Here is a 27,405-nt window from a genome sequence, read left to right as displayed (position 1 = left end):
TTCATTAAAAATGCCAGTGATATAACAAAGTAAGAACTTCCAAAAACTTTCTCTTCCATAAAACAATGAGATAAATGGCAAAAATTAGGAGAATCAACTTTTTCAGAACTTTGAAAATTAACTAAATACTTACATCAACCCCAGGAGATTTTATTCAAGAAAAAAAAAAGCTGAATATTGTTTTTTTTAAAAAAGTGAGCTTTGTAATATTTTAACTTGCCCTAATCCCACCTATTGCTTTTGGCTCAGTGGCAGCTTTAAAAAAAAAAATAGTCCACATTACCAGTACTAAGAGAGCATGAAAGAGCAAGACGTCTTTCAAAGCCTTGTTCCCAGGAAGTCATTATTTCACCTATCTGATGGCTCTGGAAGGTCCCACTTGAAGAACTTGTTTTTATTTGACCTGACCCAGAGCTTACCCAGTGCTAAAATTCTGAGTAAACAGTGGCAGGGATAGGGGAAACATTTATTGAGAACATTTACAGGAAAATGTTTTAATGTTGCAGCTGTCTGAGGGATGTATACTAGTTAGGGGAAACAATAGACTAACTAAAGGACCTAAAAGAAAAACGTGTAATGAAAAGCAACAAAAATAAATCCTGGATGTGGTGCCTGGGTGGCTCAGTCGGTTAAGCATCCAAATCTTGATCTCAGCTCAGGTCTTCATCTCAGGGTCAAGCCCTGCATTCGGCTCAATGCTGGGCAGGTAGCCTACTTAAAAAAAAATTTTTTTTAAATAAATCCTAGAGAGAGAGATAATCTGATTTCCAGAGATGCTACATTATATTATTTAAGATGTTTAATTTTCAACAAAAAACCATGAGACATGAAAACCATGAGACATGAAAACCATGAGAAGCAAGTAAGTATGACCCATACACAGATTAAAAACCAATCAAAGAAAGTATCCCTGAGCAAATCCAGACACGACCTTACTAGAAAAAGATGTAAATCAGGTATGCTAAATATGTTCAGATAGCTAAAGGAAACTATGGTAAAAGAAATAACATATTAGAACATGTCCCATCAAGTAGAGAATATCAAGAAAGAAATAGAAATGATAAAAAAGAAACCAAATAGAAATTTGGGGTTGAAAAGTACAATAACTGAAATGAAAAATTCATTGCTCAGATTTGAGCAGGCAGAAGACTCAAATTTGAAGATAGATCCACTGAGATAACTCAGTCTAAGAAACAAAAATTCAAAAGAATACAGGAAAATAAACAGAGCCTCAGAGACCTGTGGGACACAAAAAATGTACCAACGTACAATATAATATATTATATAATGGGAGTCCCAAAAGGAGAATTGAGAAAGGGACAGAAAAAATATTTAAAGAAATGATTCCCCAAAACTTCCCAAATTTGATGAAGAGCATTAATCTACACATCCAAGAAGCTCAACAAAATAAGCCTTCACATAAAATATTCTCAAAGAAACCACACCTAGACAAATAATAATCAAACTGTGTAAAGTTGAAGACAAAGAGAAAATCTGGAAAGCAACAGGGAAAAGCTACACACCACTTTCAACAGATGATATAAATCATTTCTCAGCAGAAACCTTGGCGGATCAGGGAGCCTGGGCGCACAGTCAGTTAAGTATCCGACTCTTGGTTTTGGCTCAGATCACGATCTCAGAGTCACGAGATAGAGCTCCACATTGGGTTTTGCACTCAGTGCAGAGTCTGCTTGAGATTTTCTCTGCCTCTCCCTGCCCCTCCACCTGCTCTCTCTTTCTCTCCCTCAAATAAATAAATCTTGAAAAAAAAAAAAGAAAAAAGAAAAAGAAAAGAAAAGAGACCTTGTAGGATAGAAGGCACAAGGATGATATGGAAAGCACTGGAAAAATACACACTCTTTTCAAGTGCCTATTAAACATTCACCAGGATCTATCATATGTTGAACCATGATAGATGGTTCAAGCCTCAATAAATATAAAGGATTGAAATCATACAAAGTACATTCTTTGCTCACAATAGGATGAAATTGGAAGTTAACAGGGAAATAAATTTGGGGAATTCCCAAATAAGTGGAATTTAAAGAACACAATACTAAATAACCAATGGGTCAAAAAGAAATAAAAAGGGAAGTTAAAAAAATGGAGGATGAGAGTTAAGATACCACATACCAAGACCTATGGGGTACAACTGAAACAGTGCTTAGAGTTAAATTTATAGTTGTAAATGCCTCTATTCTAAAAAAAATTAAAGAGAAAAATCTCAAATTAATAACCTTAACTTTATACCTTAAAAAGACTACAAAAAGAAGACATTCTAGATAAATTTATAAATGAAAACTTAAAGTTTGAAGAATACAAGGGGGGAACATAGGTAGAGTATTTGTCTATAAACATAAAAGATCCCTGGAAATAGACACGGGAACATAGTAGCACTGAGTGTCTGATGGCAGGGAAACAGGAGGGAGGGAGAGGTCACTGGATGTCTTTTCCTGCCTTTTAAAACTTGAAACACATGTGTGAATTATCTATTCTAAAAAATTAAAATTTTTATAAAACCTGTGAAACTCTTCTTCCAAATTTGAAATACTCTAATGTACTCAGTATGAGTAGCACTCATACTACCCTGATTTTGTTCAAGCCCTGATTGGCTTAGAACTTTGTACTGCTGTTTCTACTTTCAAAGCATATTTTCACTCTTCTTTTTTTTTTTTAATTAGTTAGTCACCATACAGTACATCATTAGTTTTTGATGTAGTGTTCCATGATTCATTATTTGCATATAACACCCACTGCTCATTACAACACATGCCCTCCTTAATACCCACCACCAGGCTAACCCATCAATTTTCACTCTTCTTATCTTTCTATTTTTACAACCACCATGTAGGAAACATAAGTTCTTTTTCTTTTCTGAGAGAAGTGAGAACCAAGAACACAAATAGAAAAGATCTGTTCCAAATGATAAAGCTTTTCCATTAGATCAATAGCCACTATTTTAAAAAATTTTGTCTCTAAATTTGATCATGAGATATGCATACCTAGGGCCAATAAAGGTGGTACATACTTTTAAAATATTTTTAATATAGAAGACTAATTTATCAAAGAAAGTAAATTTTAGTAAATTTTTATATATCTCTTACAGATTTAAAAAATAACAATATTATTTTTTATATGAAATAGATCATAGATCCAAAAGGATTTATAGAATGAATGTTTATATTTTGAGAAAATACTGTTTTATTGCTATATATATTACAAGACAAAAAATTCACAATTTTTAGTACCTGAAAAGCCCCCCAACTGCATTTTCCTCTCTTCCTCCCAAAGGTAACTATTATATTAATATTTGTGATAATCATTTCCTTTTCTGTATAATTTCATTACTACATTTGTGTGTATCACTAAGCAATATATTGATCACTTATAATCTATAAATATTTGGGGGGTTATGTACACAATGATATCATCTACAAAAAATGAGAATTTTATTCTTTTTTTCTCCTCCATATATACCAGTTTTTTCCTTTGATAGGGTTAAGATAGTTCCCTTTTTTTGGTAGTTTTCTAGGAGTTTTTTATCACAAATGGATGTTGCATATTTTGAAATGCTCCTATTGATATAATCATGTTTTTTTTAGCTTTTAATCTACTAAAGTAAAAATGCACTAAAATGCATTCTTTCATTTCCTAATCAGGAAACTGTTGTGGTCACCCTTCAGAAGCAGATCAACCCCCACCCCCGCCACAAGATTTGGTTTGAGCGTCAAAAATGATGATGTTACCAACACACCAAAAGGGTGGGAAGGTTTATTATTTACAAGGTGCCAAAGGAGGGAACACGGAGGCTTTCCTATCAATCAGCCCAGAATTGTGGCAGAAGGGGAAGTAGAAAGGAGGTTTAAAAGTTGTCAGCAAATGGGGCACCTGGGTGGCTCAGATGGTTAAGTGTCTGCCTTCGGCTTGGGTCATGATCCTGGGGTCCTGGGATTGAGTCCCTCGGCAGGGAGCCTGCTTCTCCCTCTCCCCTGCTCATGCTCTCTCTCTCTCTCTCTCTCTGTATCTCTGTGTCTCAAATGAATAAATAAAATCTTAAAAAAAAAAAAGTTGTCAGCAAACATCCAAAAATAGAGTCAGACTCCTTATTATAAAAACAAATTACATTCCTGTGATGAACCCTGTTTGATCATTACATATTACCATCTTTTATATTGTTGGGTTTTAAGGTTTTTATATTAAAATTAGCAACAAAATGGACTTGTAAATTGCCTTTATCATTCTGTCTTTGTTAATTTTTTGTGTCAAAGTTACGCCAGCCTCAGAAAGTTAGAGGGTATTCTTTCTTTCTATTTCTTTGAGCAGTTTATTGGAAGATTGGTATTTTCTCTACATCGAGTGTGTGATAGAATTTGACAGTTACAATGCCTGGTCCTGATACTCTCTTTGTGGGATATTTTTTTTATTACTTACGTAATATCTTTAATGATTATAGAACCATTCAGGTTCTAGATATCGTCTAGAATAAGTCCTGTTAAGTTATATTTTTCTATGGATTTATGCACTTCGTTGAAATGATAAAACATGATTATAAAATTTTTATAAGATTCTCTCATTTCTTTAATCTCTGATGCATTTATAATTATATCAACTTTCCAATTTTTTAAATATTATGTATTGGTGCTTTTCCTTTTCTTCGCTGATTAATCTTAGCAGAACTTTAATTTGTTAGTCTTTTTCTAAGAAGCAAGTTTTGCCCATTTTGATCTTCTTCATTGTTTTCTTTCATTAATATTTACTTTTCTTTATCATTTCCTTATGCCTGCTTTCTTTGAGTTTATTCTCTTTACTGTAGCTAACTTCTTAGACTAGATTTTTAGCTCTTTTTTTTGGCATTTTTTCTTTTTTAATGAAAGCATTTTGAGCTAAAAATGTCTATCAACTTACCTGTATCATAGCAGATTAAAATCTAAGAATTTTCCAATTTCCATTACAATTGCCTCCTTGATCAGTGAAATGTTTAGAGGCATGTTTTATTTCCAATATATAAGGTTCTTAGTTATCTTTTTATTATTGATATCAGACTTAATCGCATTGCGATCAGAGCAAGTGGCCTATGGATTACCAGTCACTTAGAATTTTTTCATTCTGTCTTATGTTCTAACAATTTTAACAAATATTCCTAATTGTGTCTGAAAACTATGTATATATCACTTTTTGGTACAATACACCAAAAATTTCTGTACATGCCATTATTTCAAGGTTGTCATTGTGCTTTTCAAAGTTCTACCTCCATACTGAGTTTTTTCTCCATTTGATCAATTCCTGAAAGCAAATATGGAAACATCCCACTATGACGTTGGGTTTGTACATTTCTTGTAGATGTCTAAGTTTTTTCTTTATGCTTACCTATATTATTTCTCCATGAATTAAAACTGTTATTATAAAATGGCTTTTTTTTCTTTTTCTTCAATAATACTTTATCTCAAGTAATGCTTTTTGCCTCAAAGTCTATAAATCATCTCTTCTGGCCTTGTTTTCTTTACTATTTTCTGTGTGTATTTTTTCATCCTTTGATTTCAGTCTTGAGCACTTGTGTTTTGTGAAATTCTTGTAAACCTATAACTGGACAATTTTATAATCTTCTCTTTAACTTCTGGAATCTATTTGCTTTAATTGTCATTAATGTTGTATTTTTATTTATTCTACTACCTGTTATAAGTATTCTATTTCTCCCTCTTTTTGCCTTTTTTCTACTCTTTTACTTTTGAGGGCTTTTCCTTTTTCTCAAATAATTCCCTCCCCCCTTGATATGGCTGGAAGCTATATATACTCCATGTCTAATCTTTTAGATATTAAAGTAGTTAGTAAGGAGGGCACGTATTGCATGGTGCACTGGGTGTTATATGCAACTAATGAATCATGGAACTTTACATCAAAAACCAGGGATGTACTGTATGGTGACTAATATAATATAATAAAAAATATTATTATCATAAAAAAAATAAATTTTTAGACAAATATCCAGAGTTTAAAGTTTCTAGCCAGGCATTGTAACTGTCAAGTTCTTTTTATTTTTATTTTTTTAATATTTTGGACTTTGCAGGACCTATAGTCCCTTTTCTTTTTTTTTTTAAAGATTTTATTTATTTATTTGACAGAGAGAGAGGCAGCGAGAGAGGGAACACAAGCAGGGGGAGTGGGAGAGGGAGAAGCAGGCTTCCCGCCGAGCAGGGAGCCCAATGCTCTAGAACAAATCTCTCTTCCCAATAAACCTCTCCATGCTCCAAGATGATGCGTGTCCAGAAGTCTAGGAACATTTTTCCTTATTACTTTGAGATGATTATGACTTGATCTAGGTAAATAGTTGACCCAACATGTCAAATGTAGCTGTGTTCATGACTATAGCCACCTTTACCCACAGACTCCCCAGACTATGTTCTCCCTACAGAGAACATGAAGGAGGGGACAACGAGCTCCCCAGGGGGCCCAACATAGAAGCATAGAGAGGTGGTCACACATGACCTAATCGAAAGGAAATATCCATTGTAGGTGAGCTCTGTGTAAGTTTCCTCCAAAACAGCCAAGAATAAAGCCGTATAGTTCTACAAAAAGAACAGGGGCTGTGTTTTTAAATGTGGGTCTCACACGAGCCCACTTAATGGTACTGAAAAAATCACTTACTCTCTGTGTGAGTCACTTTGTTTAAAGAATGGGAACATCTCAGAATTGCCATGAGATTAAAATACGATAAGCGTAAATTTAAAAATTTTGCTGACTATCTGTGGAAATTATAGAAGGGATGGAATTAATCTAACAATTTGGATAGAAGAAAATATGTCCAGGGAAATTAAAGATAATGAAAGTATAGAACAGCAGTCAGTAAACTATGGCCCACAGGCTAAATCCAGGCCCTGCCTCTTTTTATAAATAAAGTTTTATTGGAACACGGCCACACCTATTTGTTTACATATTGCCTATGGCTGCTTCTGATTCTGCAACAGATTCTGCGTGGCCCTCAAAGCTAAAAATATTTACTATCAGTCCTTTCACAGTAAAGTGGCAGGTTTTGCAACTTTACTTTGCAGTAAAACTTTGCTGATCTGTAATATAGAGAGATGGATGGAGAAAGGGGTGAGAAAGGAAGGCCTTTGGTTTTCTTAAAATTTCTAATTCAGAATAAAAGTTTCTTAAATGGGGGCGCTTGGGTGGCGCAGTCTGTTAGCTGCCAGACTGGTGGTTTGGGCTCAGCTTGTGATCTCAGGGTCATGAGATCCAGCCCTGAGGGGGGCTCCGTGCTCAGTGCACAGTCTGCTTGAGACTCTCCGTCCGGGTCTGCGACCCTCCCCCACACACTCTAAAATAAATAAATAAAATTTTTTTTAAAAAAGTTCCTTAAATGCCCACTATCATAACCAACCTGGAAGAAATCAGAACCATGTCTGCAGGAAGGAACTGTCCATTTGAGGCCTTCACAATGTCGCCCACATTTACCTTTTAAACCAGGAAAGAAATCACAGAAGCATGAATTTTAAAAGCAAAAATAGAGTCAAAATGTGTCAAATATTCTTAAGAAAAATTGCAATGTGAAAATCCTGGAGCCATGCTAAGAACTTCAGGTATATTAGAATAATTTCATTTTTGGAGGGAGTCATTCCTCTAAAATTGTCGTTCATAACCAGAGGCTATTTTGCCCTCCCCTCCCACCAGGGACATTTGGCAATGTCCGGAAACATTTTTGGTTGCCACAACTTTGAGGGTTTTAGGGGATGATGCTATTGGCATCAAGTGGATGGAGGACAGGGATGTGGCTGAACATTCCACAATGACAGGACAAGCCCCACAACAAATAACTTTCTGGCCCAGAATGTAAATAGTGCCAAGGTTGAGAAATCCAAACAGACTTATTGGTACTACTATTTTTGCAGTTATGTGCTGTTCATGCACGATCACACTGTAATTGCTTGCCTAATGGTGGGCTTTTCTCTGCTGGTCTGTGAACTCCATGTAGAACAGAAAAAATGCCCATCTCCCTCAATCAATCAATCAATCAATCAATCAATATTTGTTGACTGAACGTATGAATGAATTCTAACTTGTAACTAAGAGAGAGATATGTAAATACTAGGAACAATAACTGAAAAAAGCAGTATGAGTTTCTGATGCTTTCTTTCTATGTACTTTTTCTTTAACAAACCCCTTGGGCATTTATGCTGTGTTAGGTATTGAGGACACAACTCTTAAAATTGGCAGGCCCTTCCTGGGCAGCTAGAAAAGCAAAGTGGCGGGGGTGGGGGCGGGGGCAGAGGAAGAGGGTAAAATTCTTTCCTAAACCAATTTCTGGGCCTATATAGAAAAAAATAATTTCTGAAGAGGAAGAAATTATTAGGGAAGAGAATAAGGAGATTCTATTTATCTTCTCATAGTATGATTATACAGATCATTTCTATCTTCATTAATTGAGCAAAGATTAATTAAATACTTCTGGATCAAAGTGAGAAGAGAACCTTAAAAGCTATAGGTGCCTATAAATGCTGAGAAAAAAAGACTGACAATTAAACATTCACAACTTACATCAAGTTCAGGATGCAGTGAACAATAACCCATCTGTAGCTTATATAAACAGCTAACTTACAGCAAGATCTAGCAATGGCTAGAATGAGACAAGTTGACACTTTGTAATTAAAACTAGATCCCCCCCCCCCAGAAACAATATTGACACAAAATATTATGCACCCATGGAACTGATAGCAGGCAGGCATTACCCTAAAAGTGCTCATGACCAGCCCATCTCTTACAAACTCTTTTACTGTTTTGCCCACAGGACCCCCAAATCAACTCCCTTTTCCTTTCGTAAGCACCTGATGTGTAAAGGGCTCCATTTGCTTGTACAGATGGTAAAAAGAGTCAGAGGGACAAGAATTCCTGGTCCTTGGCTCTAGCTGGTATTTCTTTTAATATTTATTTTATTATATTATGTTAGTCACCATACAGTACATCCCTGGTTTCTGATGTAAAGTTCGATGATTCATTAGTTGCATATAACACCCAGTGCACCATGCAATACGTGCCCTCCTTACTACCCATCACCAGCCTATCCCATTCCCCCATCCCCCTTCCCTCTGAAGCCCTCAGTTTGGCTCTAGCTGTTTGACTTGTTCTTCCAGTGGAAGGCACTGGAGGTAAATTAAAACTCAATCATGCAATCACCTCTGCTCAGAAAGAAACCCCCCTCCCCACAGCCTCACTCCTCTCTCCTCTTGTCTCTCACCAACCCTCTCCCCTGAGACTCTGCCAACCAGGAATGGAGCGGATCTCTCAGGGACTTTTTCTCTTATTCCCAATGAGAAGCAAAATGCAATCATGATTGACTTGCCCGCTCTATCTCTCCCAGGGAAAGAAACACTGATGATACTTAGAGATGGAAACACCCTTACAATTAGTCTTCAAAAGAATTTTACACTGGTCAGCAATGAATTATTGATGAGGACAAAGGATCTAGCCCCACTATGCCTGTAACTTCTAGCCCAAGGGCAAATATTCATGAAAATGTTCCCTGAGGCAGTCTCCACATAAAGGTTGCCTTGAACCCGGAGCAACAGTTTGTGGAAGCATCGTCTTTAAATATCCCAGTCAATCACACAGAAGTAACACAGAGGCACATTAGAAAACATGTAGACTTCCAACCAAATAGACCTAAATTTGAAGCCTATTTTCACCACTTCCAACCTGTGTGACTTTGAGCAAAATAGTTATTCTCATTGATCCTCTACTTCCTTCCTCATCTACAAAATAGGATAATATGACAGTTCTTGAAGATATGTTTCAGAGATTAAAAAATCTGTAACTTTAAACATGGTAGGTGTTTATTACTAACTTAAAAGTTAAAATACATTCTTACCTCTTTCCACATAATCGTTTTCCACGCATTCTCTCTTAACACTGGAAAACATAGAGCTATGTATTAACTATAATAATTACACCAGTAAAGTCCCAAATAATAAAGGATGCTTTTCCAAAAAACTAAATGTGTTTCTTTATAAAGTACTGTCTTTATTAATTTAGCCTCGATATAAACTGAAAAATATGTAAACTGTGTTCACATGCACTGCACCAAAATAGAGCAGTATGTAATAACATAATGTAACCTAACATAACATAATGACAGGCAGATGACAGTTAGGTAAAGCTACATTAAGCTGCTTCTGATCCTAAAGAGAAAACAGTTTGCTGTTACATGCTAAAATACCGGCTGATGGCCTGAAAAGCAACGTTATCTATTTCTAAACAATTACAAAGATAGCACATATCAAAACTAGGACTGAGAGAGATTATGTAACACCCAGATCCTTTTTTATCGACATAAGAATTGCTCATATCCCAACTTTCCATCTTTTTTTATTTTATTCTAATTAACATACCTGATGATTCTCACCTAAAGGAAACAGTTTCCTTATGGTGGTTGTTTTCTGTATTTCTTAAAATAATAAAATGTTATGAAACATAGAACATGTATCTATTTGGTCAATTTAGATTTTTTTAATAGTGAAAGGGAATAAAAGCTTAATCTAATATCTTACCTATCGTGGTCTTTGTGTTAACTAATTCGTCTGCCATATGTCGTTTCTGTTATAGAAAAAAATCCATTACGTCAAAAGTTCAAAGTGATTAATTCACATCAAAATACAAGTCATAGTAGGTTTAGGAAAGAATAGAGGCAGTAAACCTAATTGTAAAGGGTTTTTTGGGTTTGTTTTTTGTTTTTGTTTTTTTTTCGCTTTGGGAGGGTTTGTTTGTTTTTCTTTTTTTTTTTTGGTTTTCTGTGGGGGAGCTATAACTGATTTCAATTTTCTTTTGCTCTTATCCAACTTTCTAAATTGAGATATGATCTAAGGGAGGCAGTATAGCAAAGTGGTTAAGTGTGTGGCCTCTAGAGACAGCTTGCCATGGTTGAAATTCCAGCTATGCCTCTTACCAATGCAGCTGTGTCAGGTCACTAACCTGTCTGTGCCTCCATTTAAATGAATACACACACACTCACACACACACACACACACACACACACGCATATGAATACATACAATACAGGGCCTCCTACATAGTGAAGTGCTAGTTGAAATGTCAGCATATTATATGTTGCTTTCAATGACTATCTTTCTAGTTAAACACATAATTAGCAATCTTGAATTAGGCCCCAATTTAGCCCAAGGCTTTTGATTAAGTTTGAAAAATTCTTTCATATTATAAAGCAATCAAAAGACCAGCAACCAAATAGATTTTACTGATGACCTATCTTTACAAGATATGAAAGAATGAGGCAGAAACATAGGAATATCAATAGCTAGCAATTTTGGAAAATGAACATTACGTTTGTGAGTGAGGAGGAAGGGGACTGTACTAGAGTGACCCCAGCTGTAGCAGGCAGGGTCAGAACAAACAGAAAACAATATTAAATATCTGTCTTCTTTTCCTTCACTGCTAAAATCTGTAGGCTCATGTGAAACTGTATCTCTGGTAACGTTAAAGGAGAAATGAAGTCACTGCACAGTTCCTGACTTTTTTAGCCAGTTAGGATTTTCTGGTTGCATTATATCCTCAAAGATACATCTTATGACCACAGTTAAGCCCTACAAGTTTCTCAAATACACACACACACACACACACACACACACACACACACACTTTAAAACTTGAAACCTTAAAACTTTAATTCACTTTTCATATCAACTACAGATTTAAAGAATTACACCAGTTCCAACTAGAAGCCTGGGGGGGAAAAAACCCAACAACTATGCCTCTTCTCAAGGCAGTAGTTTTGAGATTTCACTAACAGTAGACTTACATAATCTTCTACAATCTCTTTGATGCCTGAAATTATAAGAATAATCATCAAAGGCGAGAGAGTTGTATATTTTCCCATTGGAGACACATCTGGAATTTGCTGCAAAAACAATCAGAGTTACACCATGATTATGATGAATCTTTCTTATATTTTGCTTAACACTAAAAGGCTGCTAGTGGCATACCCGGGACATAAGAAAAACATGCAGTGTTAAGTAAAAAGAGGAAGGAGACTCTTAGCATATCAAAACCATCCCTCAAGCAAGACACTAAACATTACATTATGGAGAAGTCACCAGTGCAACGGCTTAACACTTCGGTCACTAATGTGACCTTTCCAATACAATACTTTGATCGCATTTTGAAGAGAATAGTTGATAGCTTAAATGTCTAAAATAGCATCTTTTCAAAATAGTTAAATCCAGAAGGTCAGTTAACTGAGTCTTCTTTTTGAGGCAGAAGAGAAATTTTTTGGAGGCACAGGAAAATAACATTTCTTGTAATTTCCTGTGGAGAGCACTCTAGGTCTACCCCCCACTGTTTAAAATATGAGAAATAAAGTGGGGAGCCTGGGTAGCTCAGTCAGTTCAGTGCTGACTCTTGATTTTGGCTCAGGTCATGATCTTGGGGTTCTGAGATTGAATCCTGCGTGGGGCTCTGCGCTGAGCATGGAGCCTGCCTTAGATTCTCTCTCTCCCTCTGCCCTTCCCCCACCCCTCTCACCCCTGCTCATACTCTCTAAATAAATAAATAAATAAGTAAATAAATAAATAAATAAATAAATAAATAAAATATAAGAAATAAAGTGATAAACGGTCTGTGGCAGTTTCCTAATGGACGGAAGGGTAGGTGAGATCCTAGATTGGACCCTTTAGTTTTCCAGATTTAGACCAGTTCTTAGGCCTGTATTTTTAGACTTGGGCCTGTGTGTACTCTCTACGCTGCCTTATTTCCTGCTTGCTTAATTATTTGTGTAGCAAAACAATGTCTATTTTGAAGCTCTCGATGATTCTTGTAGTTACTTTAAAAGCAATCTGAGGGGGTGCCCAGGTGGCTCAGTCAGTTAAGCATCTGCCTTTGGCTCAGGTCATGATCTCAGGTCCTGGATCAAGTCCCAAGTTGGGCTTCCCACTGAGCGGGGAGCCTGCTTCTCCCTCTCCCTCTGCCCCTCCCCCTGCTCATGATCTCTGTCTCTCAAGTAAATACATAAAATCTTTAAAAAATAATAAAATTTAAATTAAATAAATAAAATAATATAAAAGCAACCTGAGAACCAGAGGAAGAAAAGGAGAAATTTTAGGATTGCTTGGGCTATCAATTAAATGTGCCTTCCAACTAACTCATATCTGTCCCTCTTCTCCATGTCTCTGACATGCACCTCCAAGCCAGTCTTGTTACTCACAGGCTTCTCTCTGTCTGTTCCTCGGTTGGGTCTAACCAGAGCTGGTGACTTCACTCTACTTCCTGTCACTGACTTTTCCCTAACCTTGGAATACAGTCTGAGCTTCTGAATGTAGCACACGAAGCTTCTTCTAAGCTGACCTCAGCTGACATCTTTAGCTTCTTTTCTACTCTATGCTCCAAACAAAATTTTTGTTGTTTCCAGAACATTTCATACACTAGAGAAAAAATTAATACTTTAAATTTTCATTCAAAATATACAAAAGATTCTCAGAGAAAATTCTACCTCTTTCCCTTCCCTCCTTGGTCCCTGGTTCTTACAAAAGGCAACCCGTGCTTCCTGTTTCTGTGCGTTTGCTCACATAGTCTCCTGTGCCGGAAAGTCCTTCTCTTTAGGGGCTGCCCCTCTGCTTACTGGTAGACGACTCCTCCTCTAATCTTTGGCTCAAATGTCGTCTTTTTTCACTAGCTTTTCCTTTTTTTTTAATAATAATTTTTTATTATATTATGTTAGTCACCATACAGTACATCCTTAGTTTTTGATGTAGTGTTCCATGATTCATTATTTGCATATAACACCCAGTGCTCAATGCAATATGTGGCCTCCTTAATACTAGCTTTTCTGGAAGCACTCACCCTCAAGCCCAGTGTTCCCCTAACACTTTATAAATATTTCTTAAAGTACTTGTATGTCAAGACTACCAGCTCTCCAAAGGTAGGAGCTATGTCTGATAATTCATCCTTGAATTCTTAATTCCACACACAGATTTGGGTACAAACTTATGGGACCTCTATAAATGTTCACTAATGCCAATCATCTAAGTTCAATTCAACAAATTCATTAAATTCTTATCCCAAAACTTGGCCATTTTGAGGGTACTGTTTCTATTCTTAAGGAATTTACAGTTTTCCAGGAAAAATAAAACCAGTTATAACATATAGCACAGATCATTGCTACAGAAGATAAAGATGGGGGAAATTAGCATGGAGTATGACATTTTGTGAAGTTTGAAGGAGGGTGATTTTGAGCTGTGCCTTTAAGAGAATGGGTAGGGTATAGCCAGATGAGAGCCTTTTGGGTTAGGTAATAGAATGAACCAAGGTTTAAAGATGGAAGAAAATTGGGGAATTGTGAGGAGACTTGCCTCTTAGATTGTGTTGGATTGTAGGGTTCATGATGAAAATGAGGTTGAATAAACAGGAATAAACCAAATTATGAAAAGCCTTGAATTTAACGGTTTTGAAAAGATGTTATTCCTAAAAGAAAACAGAGGGAAAGCTTCTAGACATTGGTCTGGCAATGATTTCTTGGATATGATGCCAAAAGTACAGGCAACAAAAGCAAAAATAGGTAAGTGGGACTACATCAAACTGAAAAGCTTCTGCACAGCAAGGGGAAACATCAACAAAATGAAAAGGCAACCTAGAGAATAGAAGAACATATTTGAAGCCCCCCATCTGATAAGGATATATAAGGAACTCAATAGGAAAAACAATAATAATTCAATCAAAATAGGTAAAGGACCTGAATAGACATTTCTTCAAAGACAACTTGCAAATGGCCAGGAGGTACATGACAGGTGCTCAACATCACACTAATCATCAGGCAAATGAAATTTCAAACCACAGTGAGATATCACTTCACACAAGTTAGGATGGCCATTAGCAAAACACAAAAAAGTAACAAGTGTTGGTGAGGATGTGAAAAGATTGGAACCCTTGTACATTTCTAGTGGGAATAGAAAATGGTGCTGCTGTTACAGAAAATAATATGAAGCTTTTTTTGAAAAATTAAAAATAGAACTACCATATGGTTCAGCAATCCCACTTCTGGGTATTTATCCAAAAGAGTTGAAATCAGGATTTTGGAGACATAGCAGCACTCCCACATTCATAGCAGAATTTTCCACCATAGCCAAGATATGGGAATAACCTCAATGTCTGTTGATGGATGACTGGACAAAGAAAATGTGGCATATATACAATGGAATATTATTCAGATTTTAAGAAGATGGAAATCCTGCCACACGTAACAACACGGATGTACCTTGAGGACATTATGCTAAGTGAAATGAGCGAGCCACAGAACGACAAATACTGCATAAGTCCACTTATATGAGACATCTAATGTAGATTCATGGAATCAGAGTAAAACGGTGGTGTCAGGGGCTGGAGAGAGGGAGAGATGAGGAGTTGTTATTCAATGAGCATAAAGTTTCAGTTATGCAAAATTAGTAAGACCTAGAGATCTGCTGCACAATAGATGTCTATGGTTAACACTGCTGTATTGTACACTTCAATTGTTAAGGGGGTAGATCTCACATTAAGTCTTCTTACTGAATAGAAAGAAAGAAAGAAGGAAAGAAAGAAAGAAAGAAAGAAAGAAAGAAAGAAAGAAAGAAAAGAAAATTAGCTATTTCAAACTAGCATTTGGACTTTCTTTAAACTATTCCTTTAAATATATTAAAATTATCCTATCATGGAGGTGGCATAAATTATAAAAGTCGATCCAATAATATCTTATTAGTGATCTAAATCAGGAAGAACTGTGGACCAATTCATATATTGGGCATCCACATGTTTTTCAGCCCAAAAATGGGAGTTTCAGTGTCTTACTGAGTAACTTAAAATTTGGAAGAAGAGAGTTCTCTTCTTACAGTGTTTGAATTTATTCTCTACGTCAAATTCTTATTTCAGCTAAATGAGCTTTTTATATTTTGTTTTCTAAAAAGCTTAATCATGAGTTCAGAAATATTACCTGCAATATAGTAATGAACAGGAAGAAAGCATTAGCACCTTTGCTAAACTGCAGATACAAATATCGAGGGAGGAATGACCACATGCTGTACTTGGCTGTGCTGTAGGTAAAAGAAAAATACCATTGCCAGTTAACACTGTGAACTCTAAAAACGCCAAAGGAAAACTCAGAAGTGGATAAAATATTGTTATAAAACACTGACTCTTTTCTAAAGAATTTTTTGTCATTTTTAAAAACATTCATTGTTATCTGAAAACAATGTCAGGATAAAGAATTTTTCCCATTTCAGGAACTAAGTACTATGAATACAGTAGATAAGCAAGATGCATTCCACATTTTCTAATGGCCTGTAATTCTCGTAACAAAACTTCTAAACATTCATCTTATAGTTCAAGAATAATAAGAACCACCAATTTTTCTCCCTTCTCTCCTTCATGGTTTCTTTATCACTAAAAGTTATCTTAAATCCTTCAACTCTCCCCCCCCCCAAATGCTTAAGCCATATCATGGACAAAGAAAATCATCACAGGTGTGTTTCTTGTTTTCTAATTAATCTACTATATTTTAAAATCAGAAAGACCAGGAGTTTTGGGAAGACAGAAGAATAAGAGGATCCTGAGTTCAACTTGTCCCACAAACACACTGAGATAACAGCTCCATCACAAAGAAGCTACACCAAAAAGGGCAGGAGGGGCAGAGTAGCAGTTGGGAACCAAATTCCCGACACAACTAACCACAAACAGGAGGGACAACACAAGTCCCAAGAAGCAGGAGGATCTGATACCATACAGGGTACCACTAGACTTGGGGACTCACACTGATGAGTCCCCAAAAATCTGGCTTTGATCAGGGCTTCAATCCAAGAGATGTAAAACTCAGCAAGCATAACTGGGAGAGCCAGAGAGTGAGAGAAAGCTGAGTCCCTGCCCTTAAAGAGCCAGTATACTAAACTTAGCCCAAGAGCCAACCCAAAAGCAGCAGTTTGAAAAGCAGATAGGGTATACAGGAAGGAGATTTATTTACTAATATTAGAATGTGTGCTGGAGGAGCAGAATCTGCATGAGATTTTTCTAGGAACAAGAGTGTTGGCAGAGGCCGTTTCTCTTTTCCTTCCCCAGCCTGGATAGCCAGATGTTTGTGGAAGCCAGAAATACTCTTCATCTACTTTACTAGCATTAGGGTTCCCCAGCCTGGTATTCCCCTGTGGACCTACCCCATCCAACCTGCTTGATTCCTCAGCAGGCATCCTACCAAAACAGCTCCTGCTCCACCACACCCTGTAAGCAACTCCCACAGGGACCAGCACCACTTCAAAATGACTCCTGCTCTGGAAAGAGAGAGAGAGAGCCCCACATACCAACCTGCCCACAGTTTCTGCAGCCAGGCCTCTCAGCTGGCTATACAGAAAGTAAGCCCTGCCCTACTGTGTATCTGCAGCTGTGGCAGAGAGGCTATTTGCAGACAGGCTGACCTCTGGCCCTGCCCACCAACAAGCCCACAGTAGCCACAGACAGGTCTCTCCACAGTGCAGGGAGCAAACCTTGTCCAGGGCACAAATAGAAGTAAAAGTGGGTCATTGCCGCTGGCTGAACTAAGGGTAGTTGAAGCCCAGCCAGAAGAGGCAGGTGCAAGCAGCCCACACAGGGGACACCCCTGGAGGATGTGGCTCTGGAGACCAAGGGAGATTGCACTCTAGGGCACCACTCTTCTACAGAAGGCCATGATATTCAAGTCCAGGAGATGTAAGCAACCTAGCTAATACATAGAAATAGACATAGAGTTAGACAAAATGAGGAGACAGAAGAATATGTCACAAAAGAAAGAACAAGACAAAAATCACAGGAAAATTCCAAAATGAAACAAAAATAATATGCCTGATTAAAAAAAAAATTCAAAGTAATGGTCATAAAGATACACATGGGACTTGAGAAAAGAGTGGATGAACTCAGTAAGAACTTCAACAAAGAGACAGAAAAAATTAAAAACCCAGTGAAAGCTGAAGAATTCAATAACAGAAATAAAAAATACACTAGAGGGAACTACAAGCAGATTAGAGGATGCAGAAGAACAGATTAGCAATCTCAAAGACAGGGTAATGGAAAGCAACCAAGCTGAACAGCAAAAAGAAAGATCAATAAAAAATGAGAATAGGTTAAGGAACTCTGTGGCATCATCAAGTGTAACAATATTCACATTATAAGGATCCTAGAAAAAGAAGAGAAAGAGAACGGGGCAAAAAATTTATCTGATGAAATAATAGCTAAAAACGACTCTAATCTGGTGACCTCAAGATATAGGAAGCAGAGAGAGAGTTCCTAACAAGATAAGCCAAAGAATATCCACACCAAGACATATAATAATTAAAATGTCAAAGAGTAATGATAAAGAGAATTTTTTAAGAAGCAAGAGACAAGCAGAGAGTTACATACAAGGAAAACCCCAGAAAGCTATAAGATGATTTTTCAGCAGAAAGTGCAGTGCAGGCCAAAAGGGGGTAGCATGATATATTCAGAATGCTAAAATAAAAATAAAAATAAAAAATAAAAACCCTACAACTAAGAATAGTCTATCCAGCAAGGTTACCATTCAGAAAAGAGAAAGAGGTAAGGAGTTCCCCAGACAAACAAAAGTTAAAGGACTTCATCACCACCAAAGCAGTCTTATCAGAAAATGTGTAAGGAAATTCTTTACATGGAAAGAAAAGGCCAATTAGAAGAAAATCATGAAAGGAAAAAATTTCACAAGTAAAAGCAAATGTAGTAAAGGTAGTAGATTAATCACTTATAAAGTGACTATGAAGGTTAAAAGACAAAAGTAGTGGGGTGCTTATGTGGCTCAGTTTGTTAAGTGTTCGACTTCAACTCAAGTCATGATTTCAGGGTCCTGGTATTGAGCCCCACGTCAGGCTCCCCAATCAGGGGGGTCTGCTTCTCCCACTCTCTCCCTCTCTGCCCCTCCCCCTGCTTGTGCTCACATCTCTCTCTCTCAAATAAATAAAATCTTTATTAAAAAGAGACAAAAGTAGTAAAATTATCTACAAAAAAATTGGTCAAAATAAAAGACATAAAATATGACATCATATACATAAAACAGAGGGGGAAGTAAAAATTTAGTGCTTTTAGAAGGTGCTTGAACTTAAGTGACTATCAACTTAACATAGACTGCTACATACATAAGATGTCATATATATATATATGAAGATGTCATATATATATAAAGATGTCATATATATATATATATGACATTAACAATAGATCAAAATCCTGTAACAGTTACACAAAAAATAAAGAGAAAGAAATCTAAGCATAACACTAAAGAAAGCCATCAAACCCACAAGGAAAGAGAGCAAGAAAAGAAAGGAACAGAGAACTACAAAAGCAACCAGAAGCAATTGACAAAATGTCAATTAATACCTAAAAATAATTAAATGTAAATGGACTAAATGCTCAAATCAAAATACATGGGGTACTGAATAGATAAAAACAAACAAGAATAATCTCTAAGCTGCTTATACGATACTCACTTCAGACCTGAAGACATACAGACTGAAAGGGAAGGTATGAAAAAACATACCAAGCAAATGGAAGCTTAAAAAAAAAAAAAAGTTGGGGTAACAATACTTATATCAGACTAAGTAAACCTTAAAACGAAGACTATAGCAAGAGACAATACACAATACACTACATAATGATAAAGGGATTAATCCAACAAGAGGATATAACAATTGTAAATATCTATGCCTTCAACATAGGAGCACCTAAACACAGAAAGCAAACACAGTAATAAAGGAAGAAACTGACAGTAATACAGTTAATAGTAAAGGACTTCAACACTCCACCTACATCAATGGATGGACAATTCAGACAGAAAATCAACAAGGAAACAGTAGCTGTGAACTAGATTGAGCCAGATGGATCTGATAGATATAAACAGGATAGTCCATCCAAAAGAGCAGAATACACATTCTTTTCAAGTGCACATAGAACATTCCCTAGAGTAGAGCATAGGTTAGGTCACAAAACAAGTCTCAATAAATTTAGAAGACTAAAATAATATCAAGTATCTTTTCTGACCAAAATGATATGAAACTAGAAATCAATTACAAAAAAAACTGTAAAAAACACAAGCATGGGGTGCCTGGGTTACTCATCTGCCTTCAGCTCAGGACATGATCCCAGGGTCCTGGGACCGAGCTCAGTGTCTGACTCCCTGCTCAGCATGGAGTCTGCTTCTCCCTCTCCCCCTCCTCCCCACTCCTTCACACATGTGCTCTCTGTTAAATAAATAAATAAAATCTTAAAAACAAAACAAGACAAAAACATAAGCACATGGAGGCTAAATAACGTGCACCTAATCAATGAAGAAATCAAAAAATACATGGAAATGAATGAAATTGAAAACACAATGGTCCAAAATCTTTGGGACACAGTAAAAACCTATCCTAAGAAGGAAGTTTATAGTGATACAGGCTTATTTCAAGAAATGTAAAAAAACAAAAAAAAAATCTCAAACAACCTAACCTTACACCTAAAGGAGCTAGAAAAAGAAGAATGAATGAAGTCCAAAGCTAGTAGAAGGAAGGAGACAATAAAGATTAGAGTGGAAATAAATAAAATGAAACAAAAACATTAGAAAAAGATAAAGAACCAGTTCTTGGTTTCATTTAAAAAGATAAAGTTGATAAATTCTAACCAGAGTCATCAAGGAAAAATGATTCAAATAAATAAAATCAGAAATGGAGGAGAAATAACCAACACCACAGAAATAAAAGGATTATAAGAGAATATCATGAAAAAATTATATGCCAAAAGTTGGACAACCTAGAAGAAATGGATAAATTCCTAGAAACATACAATATTCCAAAACTGAAGCAGGAAGAAATAGAAAATTTGGACACACAGATTACTAATATTGAAAATCAATTGGTAACCAAAAATCTCCAAGCAAACAAAAGTCCAGGACCAGATAGTTCCACAGGTGAATTCTGCCAAACTTTCGGAAAAGAGTTAATACATAGTCTTCTCAGACTATTCCAAAAAAAAGAAAAAGAAGAGGAAGAAAAACCTCCAAATTCATTCTACAAGGCCAGCATTACCCTAATATTAAAACCAGATAAAGACACTACAAAAAAGAAAATGACGGGCCAATATCCCTGATGAGAATAGATTCAAAAATCCTCAACAAAATATTACCAAACTGAATTCAACAATACATTAAAAGAATCATTCACCAGGATCAAATATTTATTCCAGAGATGCAAATGTGGTTCAATATTTGCAAATAAATTAGTGTGATGTACCACCTCAACAAGAAAAAGGATAAAAACATATGATCATCCTAATAGATGCAGAAAAAGCAGTTGACAGGGGCGCCTGGGTGGCACAGCGGTTAAGCGTCTGCCTTCGGCTCAGGGCGTGATCCCGGCGTTCTGGGATCGAGCCCCACATCAGGCTCCTCTGCTATGAGCCTGCTTCTTCCTCTCCTACTCCCCCTGCTTGTGTTCCCTCTCTCGCTGGCTGTCTCTATCTCTGTCGAATAAGTAAATAAAATCTTTTAAAAAAAAAGAAAAGAAAAAGCAGTTGACAAAATAGATCATCCATTCTTGATAAAAACTCTGAACAAAATAGGTTTAGAGGAAACATACTTCAACATACTAAAGGTTTTATATGAAAAACCCACAGCTAACACTGTACTCAACAATGAAGACTGACAGCTTTTCATCTAAGATCAAAAACAAAAAAAAAGATGTCCACTCTCACCAGTTTTATTCAAAACAGTACTTTTAGTCCTAGCCACAGCAATCAGAAAAAAAAAAGATATCTAAATTGATCAGGAAGAAAAGCTCTATTTGTAGATGACATACCATATATGAAAAACACTTAAAGCTCCACCATTAGAACTGAGAAATTAATTTAGTAAAGTTGGAGAATACAAAATTAATATACAGAAATGTGTTGTGTTTCTAATAATGTGTTGTGCAACTAATAATGAAGTTGCAGAAAGAGAAATCAAGAAAAATATCCCATTTACAATTGCATCAAAAATAATACCTAGGAATACACTTAACCAAGGAGGTGAAAATGCTGTACTCTGAAAACTATAAAACAGTGATGAAAAAAACGGAAGATGACACAAACAAATAGCAAGATATTTCATGCTCATGGATTGGAAGAATCAATATTTTTTATTTTTTATTTTTTTATAGTAATATTTTTTATTATATTATATTAGTCACCAAACAGTACATCCCCGGTTTCCGATGTAAGGCTCGATGATTCATTAGTTGTGTATAACACCCAGTGCACCATGCAATACGTGCCCTCCTTACTACCCATCACCGGTCTATCCCATTCCCCCGCCCCCCTCCCCTCTGAAGCCCTCAGTTTGTTTCTCATAGTCCATAGTCTCTCGTGTTTCATTCCCCCTTCTGATTACCCCCCTTTCTTTATCCCTTTCTTCCCCTACCGATCTTCCTAGTTCTTATGTTCCATAGATGAGAGAAACCATATGATAATTGTCTTTCTCTGCTTGACTTATTTCACTTAGCATTATCTCCTCCAGTCCCACCCATGTTGCAGCAAATGTTGAGAAATCGTTCCTTTTGATAGCTGAGTAATATTCCATTGTATATATGGACCACAACTTCTTAATCCAGTCATCTGTTGAAGGGCATCTCGGTTCCTTCCATGATTTAGCTATTGTGGACAATGCTGCTATGAACATTGGGGTGCATATGGCCCTTCTCTTCACTACGTCTGTCTCTTGGGGGTAAATACCCAGTAGTGCAATGGCTGGGTCATACGGTAGCTCAATTTTTAACTTTTTAAGGGACCTCCACACTGTTTTCCAGAGTGGCTGTACCAACTTGCATTCCCACCAACAATGTAGGAGGGATCCCCTTTCTCCACATCCTCCCCAACAATTGTTGTTTCTTGCCTTGTCTATTTTTGCCATTCTAACTGGCGTAAGGTGGTATCTCAGTGTGGTTTTGATTTGAATTTCCCTGATGGCTAATGATTTTGAACATTTTTTCATGTGTCTGTTAGCCATTTGTATGTCTTCATTGGAAAAGTGTCTGTTCATATCTTCTGCCCATTTTTTTATTTATTTGTTTCTCGTGTATTGAGTTTGAGAAGTTCTTTGTAGGTCTTGGATACCAGTCTTTTATTTGTAGTATCATTTGCAAATATATCCTCCCATTCTGTGGGCTGCCTCTTAGTTTTTTTGACTGTTTCCTTGGCTGTGCAGAAGCTTTTTATCTTGATGAAGTCCCACAAGTTCATCTTATCTTTTGTTTCTCTTGCCTTTGGAGATGTGTCATGAAAAAGGTTGTTGTGTCCGATGTCATAGAGGTTGCTGCTTATGTTCTCCTCTAGGATTTTGATGGATTCCTGTCTCACATCAAGGTCTTTCACCCATTTGGAGTTTATTTTTGTGTATGGTGTGAGAGAGTGGTCAAGTTTCATTCTTTTGCATGTAGCTGACCAATTTTCCCAGCACCATTTATTGAAGAGACTGTCTTTTTTCCACTGGATGTTTTTTCCCGCTTTATCAAAGATTAGTTGCCCAAAGAGCCAAGGTTCCATTTCTGGGTTCTCTATTCTGTTCCGTTGGTCTATGTGTCTGTTTTTGTGCCAGTACCAGGCTGTCTTTGTGATCACAGCTTTGTAGTACAGCTTGAAATCTGGCATTGTGATGCCCCCAGCTTTGTTTTTCCTTTTCAACAATTCCTTGGCGATTCAGGGCCTTTTCTGATTCCACACAAATTTAAGGGCTGTTTGTTCCAGTTGGAAGAATCAATATGTTTTAAGTGTGCATACTATCCAAAGCAATCTATAGATTTAATGCAATCCCTATCAAAATACCAACATTTTTCACAGAACTAGAATAGTCCTCAAATTTGTATGAAGCCACAAAAGACCCCAAATAGCCAAATCAATCTTAAGATAGAAGAACAAAGCTAGACATATCATAGCCCCAGATTTCAAGATTTATAATAAAGCTATAGCAATCAAAACAGTATGGTACCAGCACAAATATAGACACATAGATTAATAGAATAGAATAGAGCTCAGAAATAAACCCACACTTACATGATCACTTAATCTATGACATAGGAGGCAAGAATATACAATGGGGAAAAGAGAGTTTAATAAATGGTACTGGGAAAACTGGACAGCTAAATGCAAAAGAATGAAACTGGACCACTTTCTTACACTATGCACAAAAATAAACGCAAAATGGATTAAAGATCATAAATCTCCTAAGAGAACACATAAGCAGTTATTTCTTTGGCATTGGATGTAGAAACATTTTTCTAGATATGTCTAGTTTGGCAAGGGAAACAAAAGCAAAATTAAACTATCGGGACTACACCAAAATAAAAAGCTTTTGCACAGTGAAGGAAACCATAAACAAAAAAATAGGCACCCTCCTGAGTGGGAGAAGATATTTGCAAATGACCTATCCAATTAGAAGTTAACATCTAAAACATATAAAGAACTTATTCAACTTAACACCTGCCCACAATTAATCTGATTAAAAATGGGCTGAGGACCTAAACAGACATTTTTCCAAAGAAGACATACAGATGGCCAACAGACACAAAAAGATGCTCAACATCACTAATCATCAAGGAAATGCAAATTAAAACCACAATGAGATATCACCCTACACCTGTCAGAATGGCTAACATAAAAAACACAAGAAATAACAAGGATGTGGAGAAAAAGGAACACTTGTGCCCTGTTGGTGGGAATGCAGACTGGTACAGCCACTGTGGAAAACAGTATGGAGGTTCCTTGAAAATTTTAAAAAATGATTACCATATGATCTAGTAATTCACTTTGGATATTTACCCAAAGAGAACAAAAACAGAAATTCACAAAAATATAAGCATGCCTATATTTACTGCAGCATTATTTACAATAGCCAAGATATAGAAGCAACCAAAGTGCCCATTCATAGTTGAATGGGCAAAGAAGATGTGGTGCATACACACAACAGAATATTAGTCACAAAAAAGAATGAAATCTTGCCATTTGCAACAGTGTGGATGGACCTAGAGGGTATAATCCTAAGTGAAATAAGCTGTCAGAGAAAGACAAATACTGTATGATTGCAGTCATATAGGAATTTAAGAAAGAAACAAAGAAAAAAGAGACAGACTCAAATGCAGAGAATGAACTGGTGGTTGTCAGAGAGAGGTGAGTGGGGGGATGGGGAAAGTAGGTAAAGGGGATTAAGAGTACAGTTATCTTGATGAGCACTGAGTAATGTATAGAACTATTGAATCACTATATTGTAATCCTGAAATTAATATAACACTGTATGTTAATTAAAATGCAATAAAAAAAAAAAGCCTAATGCTCACTTCCCCAGTATAGGATATTGGTGGAGAATTCAGCAGATCTGTGAGGTTCCACTGGAAAGCACTTCACCTCATAGGTAGGTGTTACTAAAGAGAGCTCCCAAATGGCTGTGTGCTGCATGGTATTGCCATGAACCGGAACAAGTGAGAGGAGAGCCCAACTCAGAGAAAGAAACCTTGAAGGTGAGATGAAAACACAGCCTATTTTAGGTGATGAACTTGAGAATTCAAAGTTTGTCAAGGTCTGAGACAACTGTTATAGCCTGAAGCATCCACACCAAGTGATTTTTTGCAGGACAGGATCACATCTTCTTCCTCCTTCCTCTCCTCCCAGCTACGCACACTTCTCACCTGATCACGTTTTTGCAGAAACTGTTCCTCAGGGGTTCATTAAGGTAAATGGTGCGGACTTTGGACACATCTGATTCTTGCAGAGATTGTTGCCAGCCCATCTTTTCCTCCACCTTCTGACAGCCCAAAGAGAAATTGACAGGTCCTGCAGCAAGAAGGCACAGGGATGTTACACAGAAATGCAAATGAAGTCAGGCTCCAGGGAAAGTAGGAAGTGCACTGCATGTTCTGGTCGGGCACTTCAGCCTCTGTGAGTCTCTGGAGGCAGACTGCTTTCTTAGCCCCCAGCTCCTCATCTGCCCAATCCACTTCTTCAGGGTTCACACCCCCTAGAACTCCCCTGCCACCCTGCATTGCAGGGGCAGTTCTAGTTCCCTCACAGCTCCCACATCCCCATCCCCTCCCCAGCCCCAGAGGCTCTGGGCAGGCACTGACATTCTGCCCAAGGAGGAGACTAGGGACCACACAGTGATATAGGACCCAGCACTTGGGCTCAGAAAGAGGAGAGGGGAGGGGGGAAGGTGAAGAGGGCTGGGGGAGGGGGAGGATAGAGTGTCTTGGCTGAGGAGTAATAGTTCCCTGACCAGAGAACAGCCCCTGGCCATGATGGCCTTAACATTGCCCACAGTTTGACTAAATTTTAAACAGATGTCTTATCCATAGACTCCTGAATGCCATTTTCTTTTTGCTAACATAAAACATCTACTTTAGAAAACATAATTGTAAATTCTTACTCTACTCCCTTTGAAATGTATATAAACGTCCTTTAAAGCCCCTTGCCAGCTTTAAGATCCAGGGAATGCCTTTCTCAAGGACCTGGGATGTCTCTGAAATGTAATCATTAGAGAAGATCTCCATGGTAAGGTAGGAGCCTAACTTCAGGGAGTGCCTTGCTCCAAGTGTAAAACTCCCTCCTGTCATGAAGATAAGAGAGAATGTACTTATTCTTTGGGCAAAACCAATTAGCAGACAAGTGGCCAATGACAATCCCCACTTTCCCCACCCCAACTCTTATAAACTCTACCATCTTTTGTTTCAGCTGAGGTGAGTTCAATTTCTCTCCCCTATTGCAATAGTCTTGAATAAAGTCTTCCTTGCCTGGTTAACTTTGCCCAGGAAATGTTTACTTTGATATCTCCTAAACCAAAGATGAATGATATTTTTGATCAAGGGGCCAAGGAAAGTCCCATTTGTTTTGATGAGAAGTAGAGGCTAGTATGCCCTCAACAGTAAGAAGCATCTTTGTGCCAGGGTCCATATGCTCAGATTTCCTCAGACTTGTTAAAAGTCCTGTAGTGCAGGATTATATGGATATGCAGATCCTGGAGCAAAGGAACTTTCCCGCCATCATTCCATGTTTAGTTTAGCTATTTCTCTTCAAGCATTTCCCTAACCAGCCCTCCATGTGTGAGGGTGAAGAAACAAAAGGGGAGTGATAGTTAACTAAGGAGCTGCTGATGCAAATAGATAAAGCTCAAATCACCTGACTAGAGACCTGTGATCTTCAAGGCTACCTGCTGACCTGCTACCTGAGAGAAGATGCTGGTGACCAAGTATCCTAGTTTTAAGACCTAAGCTCATGTCCCAGCTCACACACGAGGTGCCTCCCACTACACCAGCATGTCTGTTTGGCAAATAACTGGTCTGTTAGAGTGGCCCCCTTAAAGTGAGTAATAGTAAAAAATGAGCCAGCACAGAATCTATGAAAAAGTAATGCAGCCATTTGCCC

The 27,405-nt window shown here is 37.2% G+C and overlaps 1 protein-coding gene across 1 annotated transcript in view; it reads right to left on the bottom strand.

Moving 5' to 3' along the window:
* Positions 1-25,803, bottom strand: part of LOC113251194 (phospholipid-transporting ATPase IB-like) — a 175,156-nt gene extending 149,353 nt beyond the window's left edge. The window contains exons 1-6 of the mRNA XM_026493021.4: positions 25,677-25,803; positions 15,956-16,055; positions 11,798-11,896; positions 10,536-10,581; positions 9,857-9,897; positions 7,376-7,449 (exon numbers count right to left, since the gene is read on the bottom strand). Of these exons, the coding sequence (XP_026348806.3) occupies positions 7,376-7,449; positions 9,857-9,897; positions 10,536-10,581; positions 11,798-11,896; positions 15,956-16,055; positions 25,677-25,777 (461 nt within the window). The 5' untranslated portion in view covers positions 25,778-25,803. The remainder of the gene's footprint in view (positions 1-7,375; positions 7,450-9,856; positions 9,898-10,535; positions 10,582-11,797; positions 11,897-15,955; positions 16,056-25,676) is intronic.
* Positions 25,804-27,405: the final 1,602 nt, after the last annotated feature.

The sequence above is a fragment of the Ursus arctos genome, unplaced genomic scaffold (genome assembly GCF_023065955.2).
Source record: "Ursus arctos isolate Adak ecotype North America unplaced genomic scaffold, UrsArc2.0 scaffold_10, whole genome shotgun sequence".
NCBI lineage: Eukaryota > Metazoa > Chordata > Mammalia > Carnivora > Ursidae > Ursus > Ursus arctos.
This window is presented reverse-complemented; position numbering and strand designations above follow the sequence as displayed.